Source organism: Anoplophora glabripennis, unplaced genomic scaffold (genome assembly GCF_000390285.2).
Source record: "Anoplophora glabripennis isolate ALB-LARVAE unplaced genomic scaffold, Agla_2.0 scaffold2099, whole genome shotgun sequence".
Classification (NCBI taxonomy): domain Eukaryota; kingdom Metazoa; phylum Arthropoda; class Insecta; order Coleoptera; family Cerambycidae; genus Anoplophora; species Anoplophora glabripennis.
Genome location: NW_019418177.1, coordinates 2,405 through 19,817, shown reverse-complemented (window position 1 = coordinate 19,817; position 17,413 = coordinate 2,405). Strand labels below are relative to the sequence as shown.

The window sequence follows — 17,413 nt, the reverse complement described above, 5'->3', positions numbered from 1 at the left end:
TTGCGGTCGGGGTAGACGACGGATGGGGCCCACCTACGAAGGCTGTCCAGGCCTACACGAGATGAGGCAGGATAAAGAGGGATAATCCCCCTCGATCCCAAATCATTGAGGCCAATTTCTAGCCATAGAATAATGGCGCGCGCTGCTTCATGAACTTGCCTAATGCCTATTATATGTATTAAGTCTATGGTACTGGTTTATTTCAATTTAAGGTTAAGGTGTTGATGTTAGTTTTTGTTTGTAGCGGTCTTAAATTTGAAGATGGGAAGAAATCAGAAATCAAGACCGAGAAAGTTAAATCTGTCTACAAAAAGGAAAAACCGAAGATTGGCCCAAAAACGACGAAACAGGTGAGTTCAGATTACTACATATTCAAATTATTAATTTGTATGTGACATTTGGGGATCCAACCCTGCTTGATTAGAAAGTAATTTATGATAACTACATTTTATTAAAAAAAGACAAGAAGCCAGGAACCAAAACTAATTTTTTGTTTAGGTAAAATTGGATTTTCTATAAAGATGTGGAAATAATGTATTAGAAAAAATTATACGTACTTAATTAAAAAACTGTGCCAAATTTGAAAACAATCGACCTACTTCATTTGTGAATTCCTGTGTAGGTAAAGTACAGTTTTTCTTGAGTTACCTACAAAAAATTTTACATGAAAAATTTTTCTGGAATGCAATAACAAAATTTAGTAAATGTAAGATTATTTTCTAATTAAAGTGAATATTTCATTGAATTATTTACTTTTACTTTTATATTTTCTTTGTAACTTCTAACTGCTCTGCAAATGAACCTAATGTGTCAAAGATGGCCTTGTGTGTTCTTTTTCATGAAAACTAGACATATGTTGGAAAAATTTGATATATTTGTACGTTATGTAGCAATCATGAATTCTAGGGAGGGTAGCTTCAATAGCTACAGCACTTAAGCCCCCATTGCGTAGCAATTCCATATACTATTTAAAGTCTATTTTACTCAAAAATGGTGCATTTCATTGAACAAGAGTACCTTTTTAATATAAAAAGCATTAGATTATGAATTTCTGTAGTCCAATTGCAAAAAGAATTTTTAACAAAAAAGTTAGTGCCAAAAATTTCGTAAGCCAGAATTGTTTAGTACACCTCTAAATAAAATGGATAAATATCGTGTACATTTTCAAATTCTGCATAAAAGGCTGATTGAGTGTTCAAAATGTCATTAGTTTACCTCGAACCATTTCGATAATATTAAACGAATGTAATTTTTTCAGGGTTGAAGGCTGAGGCTCTCTTAGGGTCCATTTGTTGACCTCTAATTATATGAAATTTTTGTCCTATTTTTTGCCTTAGAATCATCCTGAAATATTTCCTCATAATTTCCGAATACCCTATATGGGTATATCTTTCTAAAATTGCTCGCCTTATTGGTTACTTGCATATTGGTAATAAAAATTAAATTATCGCTAACCCCAACAAGTGCATATAATTTCTATATTGGTATTTGAGTCATTTTTAGTGACTAGTTAGTAATGACTAATTACAGTCACTAAAATGTTGATATAAAGTTAATTAGAGTTTAAAATATTACTAAGAATGTATGCATTGTTTATGAGACATCCATCAATAAGTTTTGACATTAGCCTACTTTGAGAAGTCACTTATTTTATACACGGTAATATTGTAAGAGTTCTAACAAGAGTACATAATTTTTATAAAATAAAATTATACATTACAATTTGGAGCCCGAATGGTAAAAACCTAACCTTAGAAAAATTAGAACTTAAAATGTAATAGGAATGTAGCATAACTAGCGCCCTCTGTGAAATATCCAAAAAAATTTCATAAAAATTCTATTTAAAAAATGTAATTTTGTCGCTCTGTATCTCGAAAACATGAGGAGATAGACATATACATAGTTCATAAGACAAAAAATTCTAATTTTTTGTCGTACTATCACCCTGTATTTACGGGAGGTCTTTCTGAAACACCCTGTATGTCTCAAAAGCAAAACGGATAAACCCGTAATCCAAAGGAAAAAATATTATATTTTGATCTCGATTTTGATGTAACAGCTCCTGAATTTATGGTACCTTTTTCCAAAACACTATAATAAATATTTGACATATTTTTGAAATCTAGTGGTATCTGTACTTAATAACGAATTTGCTATAAAATTAATAGCAAAAATTCTGACTGATTTTATTAACCTGAAACTTTCAAATATCTTGAGAAATAAGCAGCACTGTACGAAAAAAAGGGAGTACGTTAGTGCTAAAATTATTCCTCCCTAGTGTCTTTGTAGGTGGGGTAGGGAGGGTAACTTTAAAATCTTGAATAGAAATCCCTATTTTTTATTGCAGATTTGGATTCTACAGCTAAAAGTGCGTAGAATTTGTGTGAAACATTTTTTCGATTCATGATAGATGACGCTGTAATCAATGAAATTCAATTTTTTTGATTTCTCCTGAGAACCTATGCATTCACTATAAACAATCAGAATCAGTCCAAAAAGAAATTTTATTTCTCAAATTTTCAATTACTTACTGAAAAATGACTTGTCAAAACACTACTATTATCGTAACCCAGGAACAGGACTTGGTTAATACGATTTTCTTTGCTTATTTTTCGGAATGCTTGATTAAATATGCTTTCAAATGAATGTATTTTTTTGTATTTTATTTTAAAAATATGTATTTTAAATTTATGTATTTTAAATATCTTTTGTTAAAATAATTTTTATAAAAATATTTTATGTTTACATTACGTTTGTGTTATTTTTTCTGCGTGTTTTTTGTAACTGCAAAAACACAAAATAATCGTACATAGAAAGAAATAACTTTAAGGAACAACTCATTTTAATCAAACACCCCGAAAGGAACAAGAAACTACTATGTCCACGTCGTTGTTCCTAGTTAAGCTAAAAGTGGTTTATTCACCAGCCAAAATTTATTTTCGACGATTACAGTAGTATCATGAATGTTTTAGACAAATCCTAAGTGCTTTTAGCCGTAGAATTCAAATCTGCAATAAAAAATGGGGGTTCCTATTTAAGATTTCAAAGTTAATTATCAATGGCACATCCAGAAGAGATGCCAAGGTACCATATATATGTTCCAAATTTCACATAACTGCTACAATTTTACAATATCTTTGCCACTAGTTTTATTTGACATTTGATTTTTTCACAATGCATATCATTTTATGTAAAAAAAAATTTATTTCAACATTCTCATTTGTTCAGAATATATTTAGACTTTTTTTAAATCTTAACATCCAGGAATGAAGGCTTCATTGTTATATACAGGGTGATTGACAGCTTATCCGAGAATATTGCGTTGCATGTGGATGGACCAAGTTTCGCATATACGTGATGATCACGCATGCTTGCATACGGATCCAAGCATATTCTGCAAAGCAAATGTCACTTTTTGTTTTTTTTTTGTTTATATCATTTATTTCATTTGTTTAGAGTGAGAAGTGAGATCTAAAATCTGTGTTGTAGAAAAATGCTAAGAAAAATGGATAATTTTGGGAAACAGGTTTGCAGGCTGTGTCTCGATATTATAAATGATGAACATTTTGAAGAAATAAATGACGTTATGAGGTATATTTTAGACGTCATTTTATTGAAACTGGTATGTTAGGTTTTTAGACTATATATCGACGCTTTAGTATGAAAACATGCTATCTCAAATTTCGTTTGGAAAACATGCTATCTCAAATTAAGCTTGGAAAACATGCTAACTCAGATCTTTAAGTAAAAACATGCTATCTCAGTTTGACTAGAAATTTAAATTGGCATGAAATTGGAATGATTGAAACCGTGCATTTATAATAAACTTATATAATATATTTTTCTAAAAATAAGGAATATTTAAGATCTGAGCTAGCATGTTTTCCAACCGAAATTTGAGATAGCATATTTTCCAATCGAAATCTGAGATAGCATGTTTTCGTACTAAAGGGTCGATATTTTGGAGCAAAGAATCATACCGAAAATTTAATTTTTATTCATGACAAATATTTAACATATAATTTAAATTTCAGGATCTCAAAAGTGAACAAATAGTTTGTAATTCTTGTTCGTTAAAAGTAATGGAAGCATTTAAATTTAAGTCAATGTGTCTGTACCCTGATAATACCATAATTCCTTATGTCAATGACGAAACAGGATATTCTGTTGATTTAAGAGACATTTTTGCAAAGAAAAAAGGAAAAGAAAAATTAATCACCACATTAGATCACAAAATATGTCGATTATGTACTCAGATAATCGAGGGAGAATTTATATCGGTACAAGAAGTAGATGTTAATGTGATCAACAAATATATTCCAGAAATAGTAAGTAAGCCAGTGCTATGAAAGTTTTATCCAGTATGTACTATACTTTTACCAGGACCACTGGGATATTTGTATTAAGAAAATGTGTTTTATTTTATTGGCAATTGTCTATACTCCACGGTCGAAATTATAGAGAGTGATTCATTGCTAGCTTTTGGACTAGTAAGGGGGATGAAGCGTGCCGGGAACAAAAATCCATTGGCGTGTCTGCGTAAAAGGTAACAAGATATAGAAAATAATGAAAAAAGATAATAAAACATAACATCTAATATTTTTCACGGTTTGCTATAACAGGCACTTTGATCCATTTTAATTATTACAGCATTTTAAAACGTCCCACTTGTGTTTTTTTAATTTATAAATTTATTATAGCCATGGAATTAGACCCCTCGTCTGCGCTTATGCTATGACGTTTCTCAGAACGGGTTAAATCAGGTCCGTTTACACCCACTAAAAAAGCATTTCCCTATTCCCTACCAAGTGCAAAAGACAGATAGAATATAGATCGACGTTCAGTGTAACTCGGTCTCTAGACGATTATAGATTCTATCGATGTGCATAGCGAGCGGCACAAAGATAAATAATATTGAACCGTATAAAAATCATTTTATATTTTATACGCATTATGGTAATAGTGTTTTTATATTATGTCTTAGTCACTCTTTATAATTTCGACCGCGGAGTATAGAAAGGATTGTGTAATTTGCAAAAAAAATTATGAAATACTTTAAAAATCACTTATTCTGCGCTTCTGCAAAATACAAAATAATAGAGCAAAATATCAATTATTTATAGAATAAATAGGAAGTTTATGGAAGAACAAAGATGCTTGAAAAATTTATATAGGTACCTCGTTTTTTAAAATGATTGTATATTTTTAATAATTTTGTAGAATGTGGATTGATATTAAATTTATTATTCATAACTAATATATTGAAATAAAAAAATGGAGTTACTTATAAAAAATCCATTTGAAAATAAATTATGGTTTTAGTACCTATATAAAAATAAATGTATGCAGAGAAAACAAACAGAATAATATAAAAGGGGATATGTACCATAAATATATGGAAATAGTTACTTATATAAGTAATATATTTTTTTATTTCAGAATTTAGAGGTGAAAGAATAAATTATAAAAATTTTTAATGAAGTAAATAAATGAGTCAGCATGGAATAGTAGAAAAGTTTTCATTTTCTATTTTATTTGACCTAATCTGTAATATAAAGTTTATTGAATAGAAAAATATGATGGAGTAATCTCTATTATATTTTTTTAAGTAGAATCGATTTAGTTTTTAATCGAAAATATTGTGTATTCAATTATTGTTCTAAACCGTTGTTTTTGTAGAACTTCAACATAACCGAAAATCCTACCATTTGCAAGCAATGCTTTGATTCTATCGGCACCCACAGTAATTTTATTAAGAATTGCTTGAAAATAGAGGAAAAAATAAAATGTTTTCCTCCTGGCTCTCTCTGGACGTCAGCACTTAATCCGTGCGTTGAAACTAAAGAGATCGGAATAAAACTTGAAAAAAATGAGTATGAGAATTTGATTGCAAGTAATTCTATTGGAGAGAAATCAAAGGACAAAGATGAAACCACTATTAAAATTGAGTACATTGATATAAAATCAGAATATGATACGTGAGAGGTATGTTATTCAAAGTTGTTTTAAGATGTTGGTATTTTATTAATTAATATAGGTGTTTTGTAAGTCTGTGATCCATGTCATAACTTAAGAGGTCCTTTAGATCATTTTAAACTAAAAAGATTCAATCAAAAGTGATAAAAAATTAAATAGTATGCAGATTTTAAAAATATAAGGATCATTTTTTTTTGTAAGACCTTTGCAAATTGGATAATAAATTCTGATAGTTATACTTTTATTTTAATAAAAAGACATCTGTGGTTATAATAAACCAAAAAATAAAAAATAAATTCACCTTTAAATACATACTTTCAAATACAGCTGAACACATACATAAACACTTGTAATTATAACTGCATTTTTAAATAAGTGTACAAATTTTAGCATAACTTTTTTAACTAACTAGTTTAATCATAGTATTTCCTTTGTAATTTGTTAATACTTTGAATTTACAATTTTCAGTGGTGCATCTATGGAACTTTTGCCCCATAGTTCAGCACGTGATGACATTTCTACAATAAAAGAGAGCAAACCTATACCCAAGACATGTGTAGCAGAACTGAGTCACCCCCCAAGAAAAAAAGTACATGAGTGTGGAAAGTCTGGTTACAAAACTGCGAGCTAGAAGTGCCTAGTAATTCATCAATTGATACACAAGGCGCTCGAGGTGCAAATGTACAAATGTGATATTTGTGATTATACCACCATTCACAAAACCAATTGCAAAAGCACTCTTACAGACCACATGTTGACACACAAAGAGTCTTCCCAAAAGCAAATATTCAAGTGCATTTATTGCCAGTTCAAGTTTAAATCTAAGTGGGAAATAATCACATCTTCGTCCATGAAGAAAGATTGCTCGACCTCCAGGAAGCCACGAAGATAATGCATATGTTGAGACTCGATAAGCCGTTATCTATTAAAAAGCTTACCTGCAAGATACGCGACTTCACGATCTTGAATGAGTCGAAGTTTTCTGATCACCAGTTGAGGCACAAAGGGGAGAAACGACACAGATGTAACGAGTGTGATTTTAGAGCATTGAGAAAAGTTCGCTTAAGGTACACCTGTTATCATACAAAAAGCCGTCGGAACTACTCTTGTATAAATGTGATTACGAAGCGAAACAAAAGAGCAGTCTTATGAAACACCAAATATGACATAAAAGTTACTCCGAGGTAAAGATGCACAAGTGCCTGTACTGCGCCTATGAAACGATATACAAACCCGTTCTGAAGGACCACATCGTATACCCATATGAGTATAAGAAATTTTGTGTGCTGCCCTCTAAATCTTCCATAAGGAAATATTTAGGCCAAATACCTTTAGATGTTGGAATAAATGAAAAGTTGTTACGTAAATTATCAGAACGTGTTAGTAAAATGATTACAAAAGATAAAGTTTGTTGTATTTGATGAAATAGCTCTGTCTGTTGGTCTAAATTATGACACTTGTAAAGATCAAGTAACGGGATATGTCAATCTTGGGTCCCTGGGCAGACAAAATAAGGTAGCAAATCATGCTCTAGTGTTTTTGGTGCAAGGTATTAGTAAACATTGGAAGCAGCCTATTGCATATTATTTCACAAAAGACGTTATAAAAACAAAGGACCTAAAAATTTTGTTAATTGAAATTATTTCAGCATTGCAGTCTTGTGGACAAAAAATAATTTGTACAGTTTGTGATCAAGGTTCCACTAACAGATCAGCTATCAGACAGTTAGTTTCCGAGTCATCAAATAAATCCACTTTGTTAATGGCGAGGAAATTATTCCCATTTTTGATGTTCCTCATTTGCTTAAAAATACAAGAAATATATATATTTATATAACAATAATATTAAATTTTCGCAGAATAAAACAGCAAAATTCAGCCAGTAGTGTTATGAAATCGATAAATCTAGATGCTTCCAAGGTTTAGGAAAGATACATGACCATTATTTCGAATTCGAAATAATTTTTGGCAAGTAACTGTGCAATATTATTTTACATAAAAGCAGGTAAATAATTTTTTAATATAATTTTAAAATTTGCAGTTTTTAATGGTTTCTTTAAAAAAATAATAACAACAAGAGTCTCCATGTACATTTTTTGATACTTAAATATTTTGGAATTCACAACGGAATGAATTTATATATTTTTTGTCATACATTTAAAAATCACTGCCCTGTTACATTTAACTAAGTGATACCTAATTAAAGTGTTTCATAAGTAGTGGGTCATGAAACCGCTGTCAATGGTTCATCTTAATTTTAATTATCAACAAACCATTAACAGCTGTTTTGTGTATTACTTATGAAATACTTTTTATTCATTAATGTATTCTATTATTTTAAATTTGCCATCATTATGGTGCAGTGCCATCTATTAGACAGAATTAGAGGTTACTCTAATTGTGTTTTCCTATGCAGTTTCCTTAATTATTTTATGGTTTGTGGTTTCCGAGTGTGTCGTTTACCACAGTAACTACAGATAGCGTACTCTGCCGCTGCTGCCAACAGAAGATACAGAATAAAATCCTCTTATTTAGTTATTCATAATCATATGCGTATACTTACACGGAAGTAAACTGCTTGATCCCGAGGAGAATTTGAGGATAAAGCGTGATTTAAAGCTCGGAAAAATCATAACAGTTAAAACGTACAAATGTGACGAGTGTGACTACGAGACGGTACACAAGAGGGAATTCGCAAATCACCAGTCAAACCTGAAGTAACCTGAATTTATTTTGTTGTTTACTGAATTGCTTTTGATGTTATTTACGCTCTTTTACTTTTAAATGGAACAATAGTTTTTATGAGAATTTAGTGTTATTGACTTGTCTCAAGGAATATATTTTGTAAATTAAGAAAATGTTGTGTTTTGTTAGAAGCTGCAAAAACATTTGACGATTCTTGCCTGCAAATTCAGAACTTACTTTTCAAATATGTTTCACACATATTTTTTGTGTTTTCTTTTTGTGCTTTTTTCTAGTTTTCTTAAAAATAACAAGATTTCATCAATGGATAAATCTCCTTGGCATGGAATGGGATGAAAGCATTACATGATCAAAATTATGTTTATTTGTTCTGATCACTTTGAGATGATATCATGAGAACCGGTAGGTTGACACTCTTAAAAGAAGGGGCTATTCCTTGTATTAAAGAGAGTAGCGACAAAATTAAACCTTTACCATCAACTTCAAAAACTACTGGACCTTTGCCGTCAGCCTCAAAATTCTGAAATTTTACCACCAATTTTAAAAGTACTTGTCTTTCCAAGCAATAGAATGTGCAGATTCAACAGATGTATTTGTAACACTTCCTTCAATAGTATCTCCTTTTAAAAGGAAAAAGAAATAACAACAGCGGAAATTTGCTACACCCCTCTTACTTTATTTCAAAACTTCAAAAAAATTAAATTCAATAAAACAGCTGCACACCTTTTGCCCTTGCTTTAATTTTGAAACATTTTGCCTCATTTCTGATATTCAATGAAATTCATGAGTATAGCGCCCCAGCCGTGTAAATTTTGTTATAGCAACCCATGAAAAACAAAATTCAGTGATTTGTGGAAACTGACATTTGTGAAAATCATTTTTGAAAGTATTATTTCAAGTGTTTTTGGTGCTATGAAAAAATGCCAAGAACCTCGAACATAAATTTAATAACAACTACTTTACAACAAATTTATCAATTACTAAAAAATGACAATAATTGCTCAAAGTTCATTTCTCCTGCCTCAATACAATTTTGGTATCGACGAACTAGTGTATTAACCGCAGCTGCTATTTGAACAGGATTGTTTTTTATTTTATTAAAAGCATGCCTTATCCTGGATCAATTCCTTATGGGTGTTTACTGGTGTATAAATGAAATAATCCAAAGGATTCAGATCTGGCGAGAGTGGCGGCCAAGCCGCTGGTCCTTCGCAAAAAATCCACACATTTGGGTGGTTGTTGGGTTGCTGTTCAATCTGTCGACGAGGATTCTCATCCAACAACTGCCGTACTTGCCTTCCGTAATGTGCAAGTGCACCATCCAATTGCATCCAGCTCTCTTTGCAAAATTTAAGGGAACATATTCAAGCACATCGGGGAGTTTTCCAGAATTAAATTCCCATTTCAACAATGACACAATATGGTGTCCACAGAGGTTATTACTTAAAACACCCTTCCACACATTTCTATTAAACTTGCTGAAAGGAAGATGGTCCGACTCATCGAGGATTGACTTCACTCCAAACATGAAGATGGTGTAATTTAAATATAATCCATCTTTGCATAAAAATAAGAATCAATGAATTTTATTTTCATTCAATTGCTCCATCAGCATCGATACTTGAAAATTGAATCAAAAAATAACTTTTCAACCTTAATTGGAGCTATAGAATATATGATTTTAAAAAATTACCTCCACGTCTGAAATGAACCACAATTTGCAATTTTCAAACAAAGAAAATAATGCTAGTTGATCAGTTTGAATTCTAAAATTTTTTCAATTAAATAAGTGTCCTAGATCAAAAGTCTTTTTCGATACAGTTACCTAAACTGTCTTTTTGTCACATCAACATTTTATGACTGTTGTTGAAAAAATTGACAATATTTTTCTACATATATTTTAACGCTTTGTTTTAAACCAAGGTAAAATCTCTACATTAAACTTATAAAATGAATACTCATCATCAGCGCAGTATAACATGCTTCAGGAACATATTCTTCGACTGTCTAAAAATTCCAAGACCCTCTCATGGACACTCGCATTAGTACAGATAACCACATTTTTCACTTTAAATTAATTTTTGATTTCTTGGTATGAGAGAAAATATTTGGGCAGACTGAAATCGTCGTTTCTTGAGTTAGTAGAAAGCAATTCCTCCAAAGTGATCTTCCTCTTCTTCTTGTGTTTAGCCTGCAGCAAAACTGAGCCTTCTGGCCATTCCAGCACCACATCGTCAAATTTTCCCGCCCGTTTATTTTCCGTAGACAGTCTCCAATTGCGGATTCTCTGCAGGGCATTCAGAAGAGACACCGTCAGGAGGCCAATTTGGAATCCAACGCCCTTGCTACCTACGTCTCCACCTTTTTCGTACCTGGCTCCATCCATTTCTTTAAATGTCATATTTTGTACTTGTAATTAGAAGTAACCTGAAACATAGTAATATACGGGGTGTTTTTAAAATCAGTGTCATTACTTCAGGAGCTTGTTCCAATGGTCTGAAGCCACTGGCTTTTGAATGGCTCTTATTCAAATATCTCTGAAGATGTTTGACATATACTTTAACTAACTAATGAAATATAGAGTCGTTTCCACAAGTAAATTTTTATCTAAAATGTTATACAAACATAAGAAGACAACATACAGCTCTAAATATTATTATTCTGTCTACTACATCAATATTCCACAAAAAGTGAGATAATGACGTTTCTACTGCAAACTTAGGAAGGTGGAAATCATTCTTGTTTCGTTACTAAGTTAACAGTGCCAACAACAGCCAATAATAGTGATTAACCGCTCGTGTTTATATCTACGATACATGGAAACTTAAATATTTTGCATGTCTATTTTGTAGAAAACAATTGAAAATTGAAATAATAAAATGGAATATATACTAATTTTCCGCAAATTTTTTGAGAAAAATTGTTTAAAAGTTGAAAAGACAGGGTGTAACTTTGAATAGGGGAAATAGAAACACATGAATAAGTTTGTTTTCTCGAATTATGTAGTGAAAACTGACCTTTTTTAAATAATGCATAGTTGTCAATTTGCATATTTCTAGATTTGTTTTCCATGATATCACACAGAAATTAAGAAGTATAGACAGAGACACGCAATACCATCACTAAATACTGAAATAAAAAACTCCGTAAGGTCATATACTTATACTATTTGAATACGCTTCAATAAATACTGCTTTAAATTTTATCTTAACATCAAACTTTACAAAACACAACATGTACTATAGAAATTCCATTTGGATTCTAGTAAAAAAAAAGTCGCCAAATTACAAACACCTTGTAAACTGATAAAATAAAACTAAAATAGATGTAATAAAATGAACTAGACACAGTGAGCCATTCTTGTTTCGCTGAATTAATGTTTGCCATTTGTTTTTTGTCAGTCTATCATCCTTTTAACATCTCGTATCAGGTATAAAGCCAGCTTGCATATTCCAATCACATAAGCAATGATCAAGAAAGTGCTGCTGTGTAATTATTGGTCAGGTTGAACGACAATCCCCGCCAGACAAACTTTCAGACCTCTCAAAAATAATTGGATTTCACATTGTATAATAGTTTTAATTTTATGCATATCATTCCTGGCTTAATTTTGTTGCTGTTATGTTTTGGGGTAATTATTTACTTTAGTGGCACCACCTCCAATTTTCACAAAATTTTGTCTACCCCCCCTATTTTCGATGGTGCTGAACACGAATCTGAAGTTTTTTTTGTGCGTTCGAACCCAGTTTTTGAGAAAAAAAATTTTCAACATTCTAACCTGAATATTTCAGATAACACTACGTAGAACTCTGTATATTTTATGTAGCTTTCAGAACATCTGTAATAAACAATGAACATTGTTTAAGAAACATTTTCCCAAATTTGAACTAAAAAAAATATGTATTTAATAAATAAAATAATAGTAACTTTATGTGGGATGAACAGAGTTGAATGAGAGTGGGGAAGCTCAATGTTGTCATCACGAATTACAAATGGCGGATTTAAACTACAAAATTTTTATTTATTAAATACATATCTTTTTGCTTGAAATTTACGAAAATGTATTTCGTGAACAGTGTTAATTGTTCATAACAGATGTTCTGGAAAGCTACATAAAATATACAGAGTTCTATGTAGTGTTATATGAAATATCCAGGTTAGAATTTCGAAAAAAATTTTTCTTGAAAACTAGGTTCGACCGCACAAATATGCTGCAAATTCGTGTTCAGCACTATCGAAAATAGGGGGGTAGACAAAATTTCGTGAAAATTGGAGGTGGTGCCACTAAAGTAAATAATTACCCTTATCACATCTTCTGGTACATCTTTAGGATTAAAAATATTTATTTGGTAATTTTAAGGCTTATAACTTACAGAATTAATTTTATTAAATAACAAAAAAATATAATAGATACATTTAAAGGAGCACTGATGTTTTCTGAATGGTTTTAGTGCTATTTGTTAAGAAAATTAACCTCCTACCTTGATCTGTGTCTGTGCTGTGATAGAAATTACTGAATAAAATATTGCATTTGTTGCAGATAAGTCGCTCTTATTAACACAGTTTTTAGCTTTATGCATTACACGAAAATCATTTCTACCTATTACTTAGATATGTGCTATTACTTTGTTTATGCTATTACTCATCTTCCGATACATTACATAAGCCTGTGTATCTAATCTGACAGATCTGTCATGTAATTTGGGAATTGGTTGCCTGCCTAGATACCTAGTAATCTGTCGCGGCAACTGAGGGTGCGTTCGAGTTCTATAGGAGCAGAGCGGGCACAGAGCAAGATGACGTAGTAATTGGAGTGTTTGGGTCTCTTGAACCTAATCGAACGGTAGCGGGTAAAAACAAAAAAACTTAACCTAAAAATTGNTCAATGTTGTCATCACGAATTACAAATGGCGGATTTAAACTACAAAATTTTTATTTATTAAATACATATCTTTTTGCTTGAAATTTACGAAAATGTATTTCGTGAACAGTGTTAATTGTTCATAACAGATGTTCTGGAAAGCTACATAAAATATACAGAGTTCTATGTAGTGTTATATGAAATATCCAGGTTAGAATTTCGAAAAAAATTTTTCTTGAAAACTAGGTTCGACCGCACAAAAATGCTGCAAATTCGTGTTCAGCACTATCGAAAATAGGGGGGTAGACAAAATTTCGTGAAAATTGGAGGTGGTGCCACTAAAGTAAATAATTACCCTTATCACATCTTCTGGTACATCTTTAGGATTAAAAATATTTATTTGGTAATTTTAAGGCTTATAACTTACAGAATTAATTTTATTAAATAACAAAAAAATATAATAGATACATTTAAAGGAGCACTGATGTTTTCTGAATGGTTTTAGTGCTATTTGTTAAGAAAATTAACCTCCTACCTTGATCTGTGTCTGTGCTGTGATAGAAATTACTGAATAAAATATTGCATTTGTTGCAGATAAGTCGCTCTTATTAACACAGTTTTTAGCTTTATGCATTACACGAAAATCATTTCTACCTATTACCATTGTTTATATAGTTACACCTAGTTGTACAACCGTAAAATATTACTACGTCAAGGAGGTGCCGCCCTCTACCCAAAATAATGCACAACAATGTTATGAATGAATTTTGACAAGGAAAGACAGTGTACATGTCTTTGTCTTACTATGAAATAATTTCTTAAATTTCGTGTTTTTGGCTTTTGTAAAACTGGTATTAAAAAGCCAACATCTAGCTCTTGTCCAATATGAATGATATGATGGCACATGAATATATTTACACCGTATTATATGTTGTGTTTACACCTATTCATATTATTTTTTTAGCAAGTATTCTGCCCAAATAGATAACATATATTTAAACAAATGTGCCAACAAAAACATATTATTGTGATAACTTCAATCAGTTTTTTAAGACATCTCCTATTACCTATAACCGTTTTAAAATAAAATATTTTTCATTAGACCTGACAACAGTAGTTTTTTTTGGTTGAGGATGTATTTAAAAGTACCTATAAATTTGGACAGATAAAATATTTAAGAAAATACGAAGTAAAGGTTAATTTATCAAAGTTCATAAAAGCTCATTTTATATTAGTGTGATTCATGAAATAATAAGTATAAAAATAGATAAGAATTTCTTTATTTCTATCAGATTGCAGCAAAGCAATAAATATGATTAAAGGGTAGGGATATTGTGAACACAGGAAAGATAAAAATATTTTATACATTAAAATATTCTTATATTTAATATTTAATACAGTATATACAATATCATAAAAATTAACAAATAATATACAGAAGCTCGAAGCTCAATATACAAAGAAATTTACTACCTAAACTATTCTTGTAAGTTGCGATATTACATTCATGAACATTTATGCACCAACTGCACAAGTACCATGTCAAACATAAGTTTTACAATAATATAGATGGAACAATTATGATAAATATACAGGGTATTTTCTAAGTACATGTTATAACTTCAAACATCTTTTGATTCAGCTGCAGATGTTTGCCTTAAACCATGTGTTACAACGCCACGGTTATTAAAAGTGGTGGACTCTATAAACGGTTAGATAAGCAAATAAAATAGTTGGAGATGGTTTACCACTGTCTTGAAGGACCCTTCTGATGTCTTAAATTTGATGCGGCTGTCTATTTATTATGGAGTTGGAGTAGGAATCAAACACGCACTTGTTTCTCGGTCAAACCTTTTCTCTCGAATTAACTGAATTACACACAAAAACCATCTCCAACAAAAAACAGTACGTAAAAAAAAAGATTTTCTTATTTAATTAAATAAAATAGAAAAAATCATGTTACAACAAATGAAGTGAAAAGAAAATTTATTTTATATATTTTAAAATGAACTGTAATTATAATAACAATTTTTTGTGGTGAAGCTGCAACACCATGAAAGTTGGGTTAATAAAAAAAAATAGTTTTACTGAATCATTTGGCACTGCTTTTAAAAATTTTATAATTTTATTTATGTTGCAAAATTTGCAGCTTTTGTATTTTTTGGCCTCTTTGATAATTTGACTTAAGATTTGACGATGTCTGCTTACATTCTTTATACAGCAATGTTCGAATTAACAAATCGAGTATAAATTCTCTATGGCAGCAGCAGTCCTTTGGGCACATATACCATGCTTTTAACTTTTTTTCTACAATATTTTTAATTTTAATTTTAAGGAAATTATAAATATCTCTTCGAAAAGAATTTTTCTTAAAGGATTTAGTGAACTGGGTCATGCATATCTTAGTAAATGTTTTTTGCAGTTCACTAGGTTTCTTCAAAGCACATGGGTTGTTAATATTATAATTTTTGTAAAACAATAATATGTCTGCATTTTCTACCAACGATTCTTTGATATTTAATAAATCGTTACAATACTCGCAAGCAAATTTGTCGTAACACTTTTTAAATAAGTATCCAGCAAAATATACCACCGCACATTCTTCTAAAGTCATTTTATCTTTAATAGAAATATCCGAGTCTGTTGAACTTTGTTCGACACTACTATCAGATGATTCTTCATCGCTGATATGTGGAAATTCACCTCCTAATAAATTATATTCCTCAACCGGTTCTGTATTTGATGTTTTGGGAGGTTTCATCAAATTTACAACACAGTTGGATTTAAAAGCAGCTTGGAACATTCTTACGGTTGGATTTCTACTGTAGCCACCTTTTTGGCGAAAAATTGAAAATAAATTTTCTATTATATCTTGGTTTAACCTACCAGTTAACAAAAAATTATAACCTTTGTTATGCTGATCTTCAAAAAGTAATTTTATTGCCATTATGGTTTGGATAAAGCCATCAAAACATGCTACCCTTTTTAAATTCCCTTTCTTGTCTATCTTACTTAGTCCTAGCATAGTTACTTTGGCTTTATCTAGAGCATCCATAGCCCAGGAATTTTCAGACGATAACGAGCACCTACATTTTTTTTTATCAATAACACTTCTACTATTTAATGCATCGAAAGCTGAATCGATTATTGCAATAAAATTTGCCGTGTATTTAGAATTTTCATGCATTTGTCCTGTTTCTATGGCGGTATTGATAGCTGCAGCTACACTATGACTTAAGACTTGAACTGCTAATTTTACATTCATTTTCTGAAATGCTCCAGGATTTATATGACTGTCTGTTAATTTTGATAGTGATTTACCTGTATGACTTTTTTTATCTAATTCGTATATTTGACGAATAAAGTTAAAAGATATTATTTCATTATTGTGATCGACAAAATCTCCTTGGAGCAAATTATTTCTGATATTTTTAATAATATGTGGAGCATCAAATATAGCATAGTATTTGGAGGAGTTAATTAAAAAATATGGGTTTTCTGGAGAAGCACCCAATGATTTATACAGTTTTTGATTGGTTGATGCTTGGTCACAAATTACAGCTAATACGTCTAATCCTGCATTCTGTAATGCTACTAAAACATCCTTCAAAATTTCACTTAATGTATCAGCTGATACACCATTAGCGGAAAAATAAAACGCTACAGGAAATTTCCATGAAGCATAAATTCCTCTTGCTAGAAATACTAGAGCTTGCTTTGCCATTCTTGGGCTCCTTCCATATTTTCCCAAATCTTCATAACCTTCAATATACCCTTTTGCTCTGGAAAATTCGATGCACTGTTTTATTGCCATTTCATCAAATACCACTACACATTGTTTAGTTTTCACTGACATTGTCTCCGTTTTTAATTT

General features: G+C 30.9%; 2 protein-coding genes across 2 annotated transcripts; one reads left to right on the top strand and one right to left on the bottom strand.

Annotated features, from left to right (window-relative positions):
• Positions 1 to 259: 259 nt before the first annotated feature.
• LOC108916540 lies at positions 260 to 7,602 on the top strand. Its single transcript, XM_018722820.1, has 5 exons — positions 260 to 350; positions 3,490 to 3,622; positions 4,035 to 4,328; positions 5,680 to 5,985; positions 6,445 to 7,602. The coding sequence occupies exons 1-4, from the start codon at positions 262 to 264 to the stop codon at positions 5,980 to 5,982; spliced, it is 819 nt and encodes a 272-aa protein (XP_018578336.1). The 5' UTR covers positions 260 to 261; the 3' UTR covers positions 5,983 to 5,985; positions 6,445 to 7,602.
• A 2,012-nt stretch (positions 7,603 to 9,614) lies between these two features.
• Positions 9,615 to 13,304, bottom strand: LOC108916539. Its single transcript, XM_018722819.2, has 2 exons — positions 13,160 to 13,304; positions 9,615 to 11,105 (listed from the first exon to the last, which is right to left on the bottom strand). The coding sequence occupies exon 2, from the start codon at positions 11,077 to 11,079 to the stop codon at positions 10,753 to 10,755; it is 327 nt and encodes a 108-aa protein (XP_018578335.1). The 5' UTR covers positions 11,080 to 11,105; positions 13,160 to 13,304; the 3' UTR covers positions 9,615 to 10,752.
• Positions 13,305 to 17,413: the final 4,109 nt, after the last annotated feature.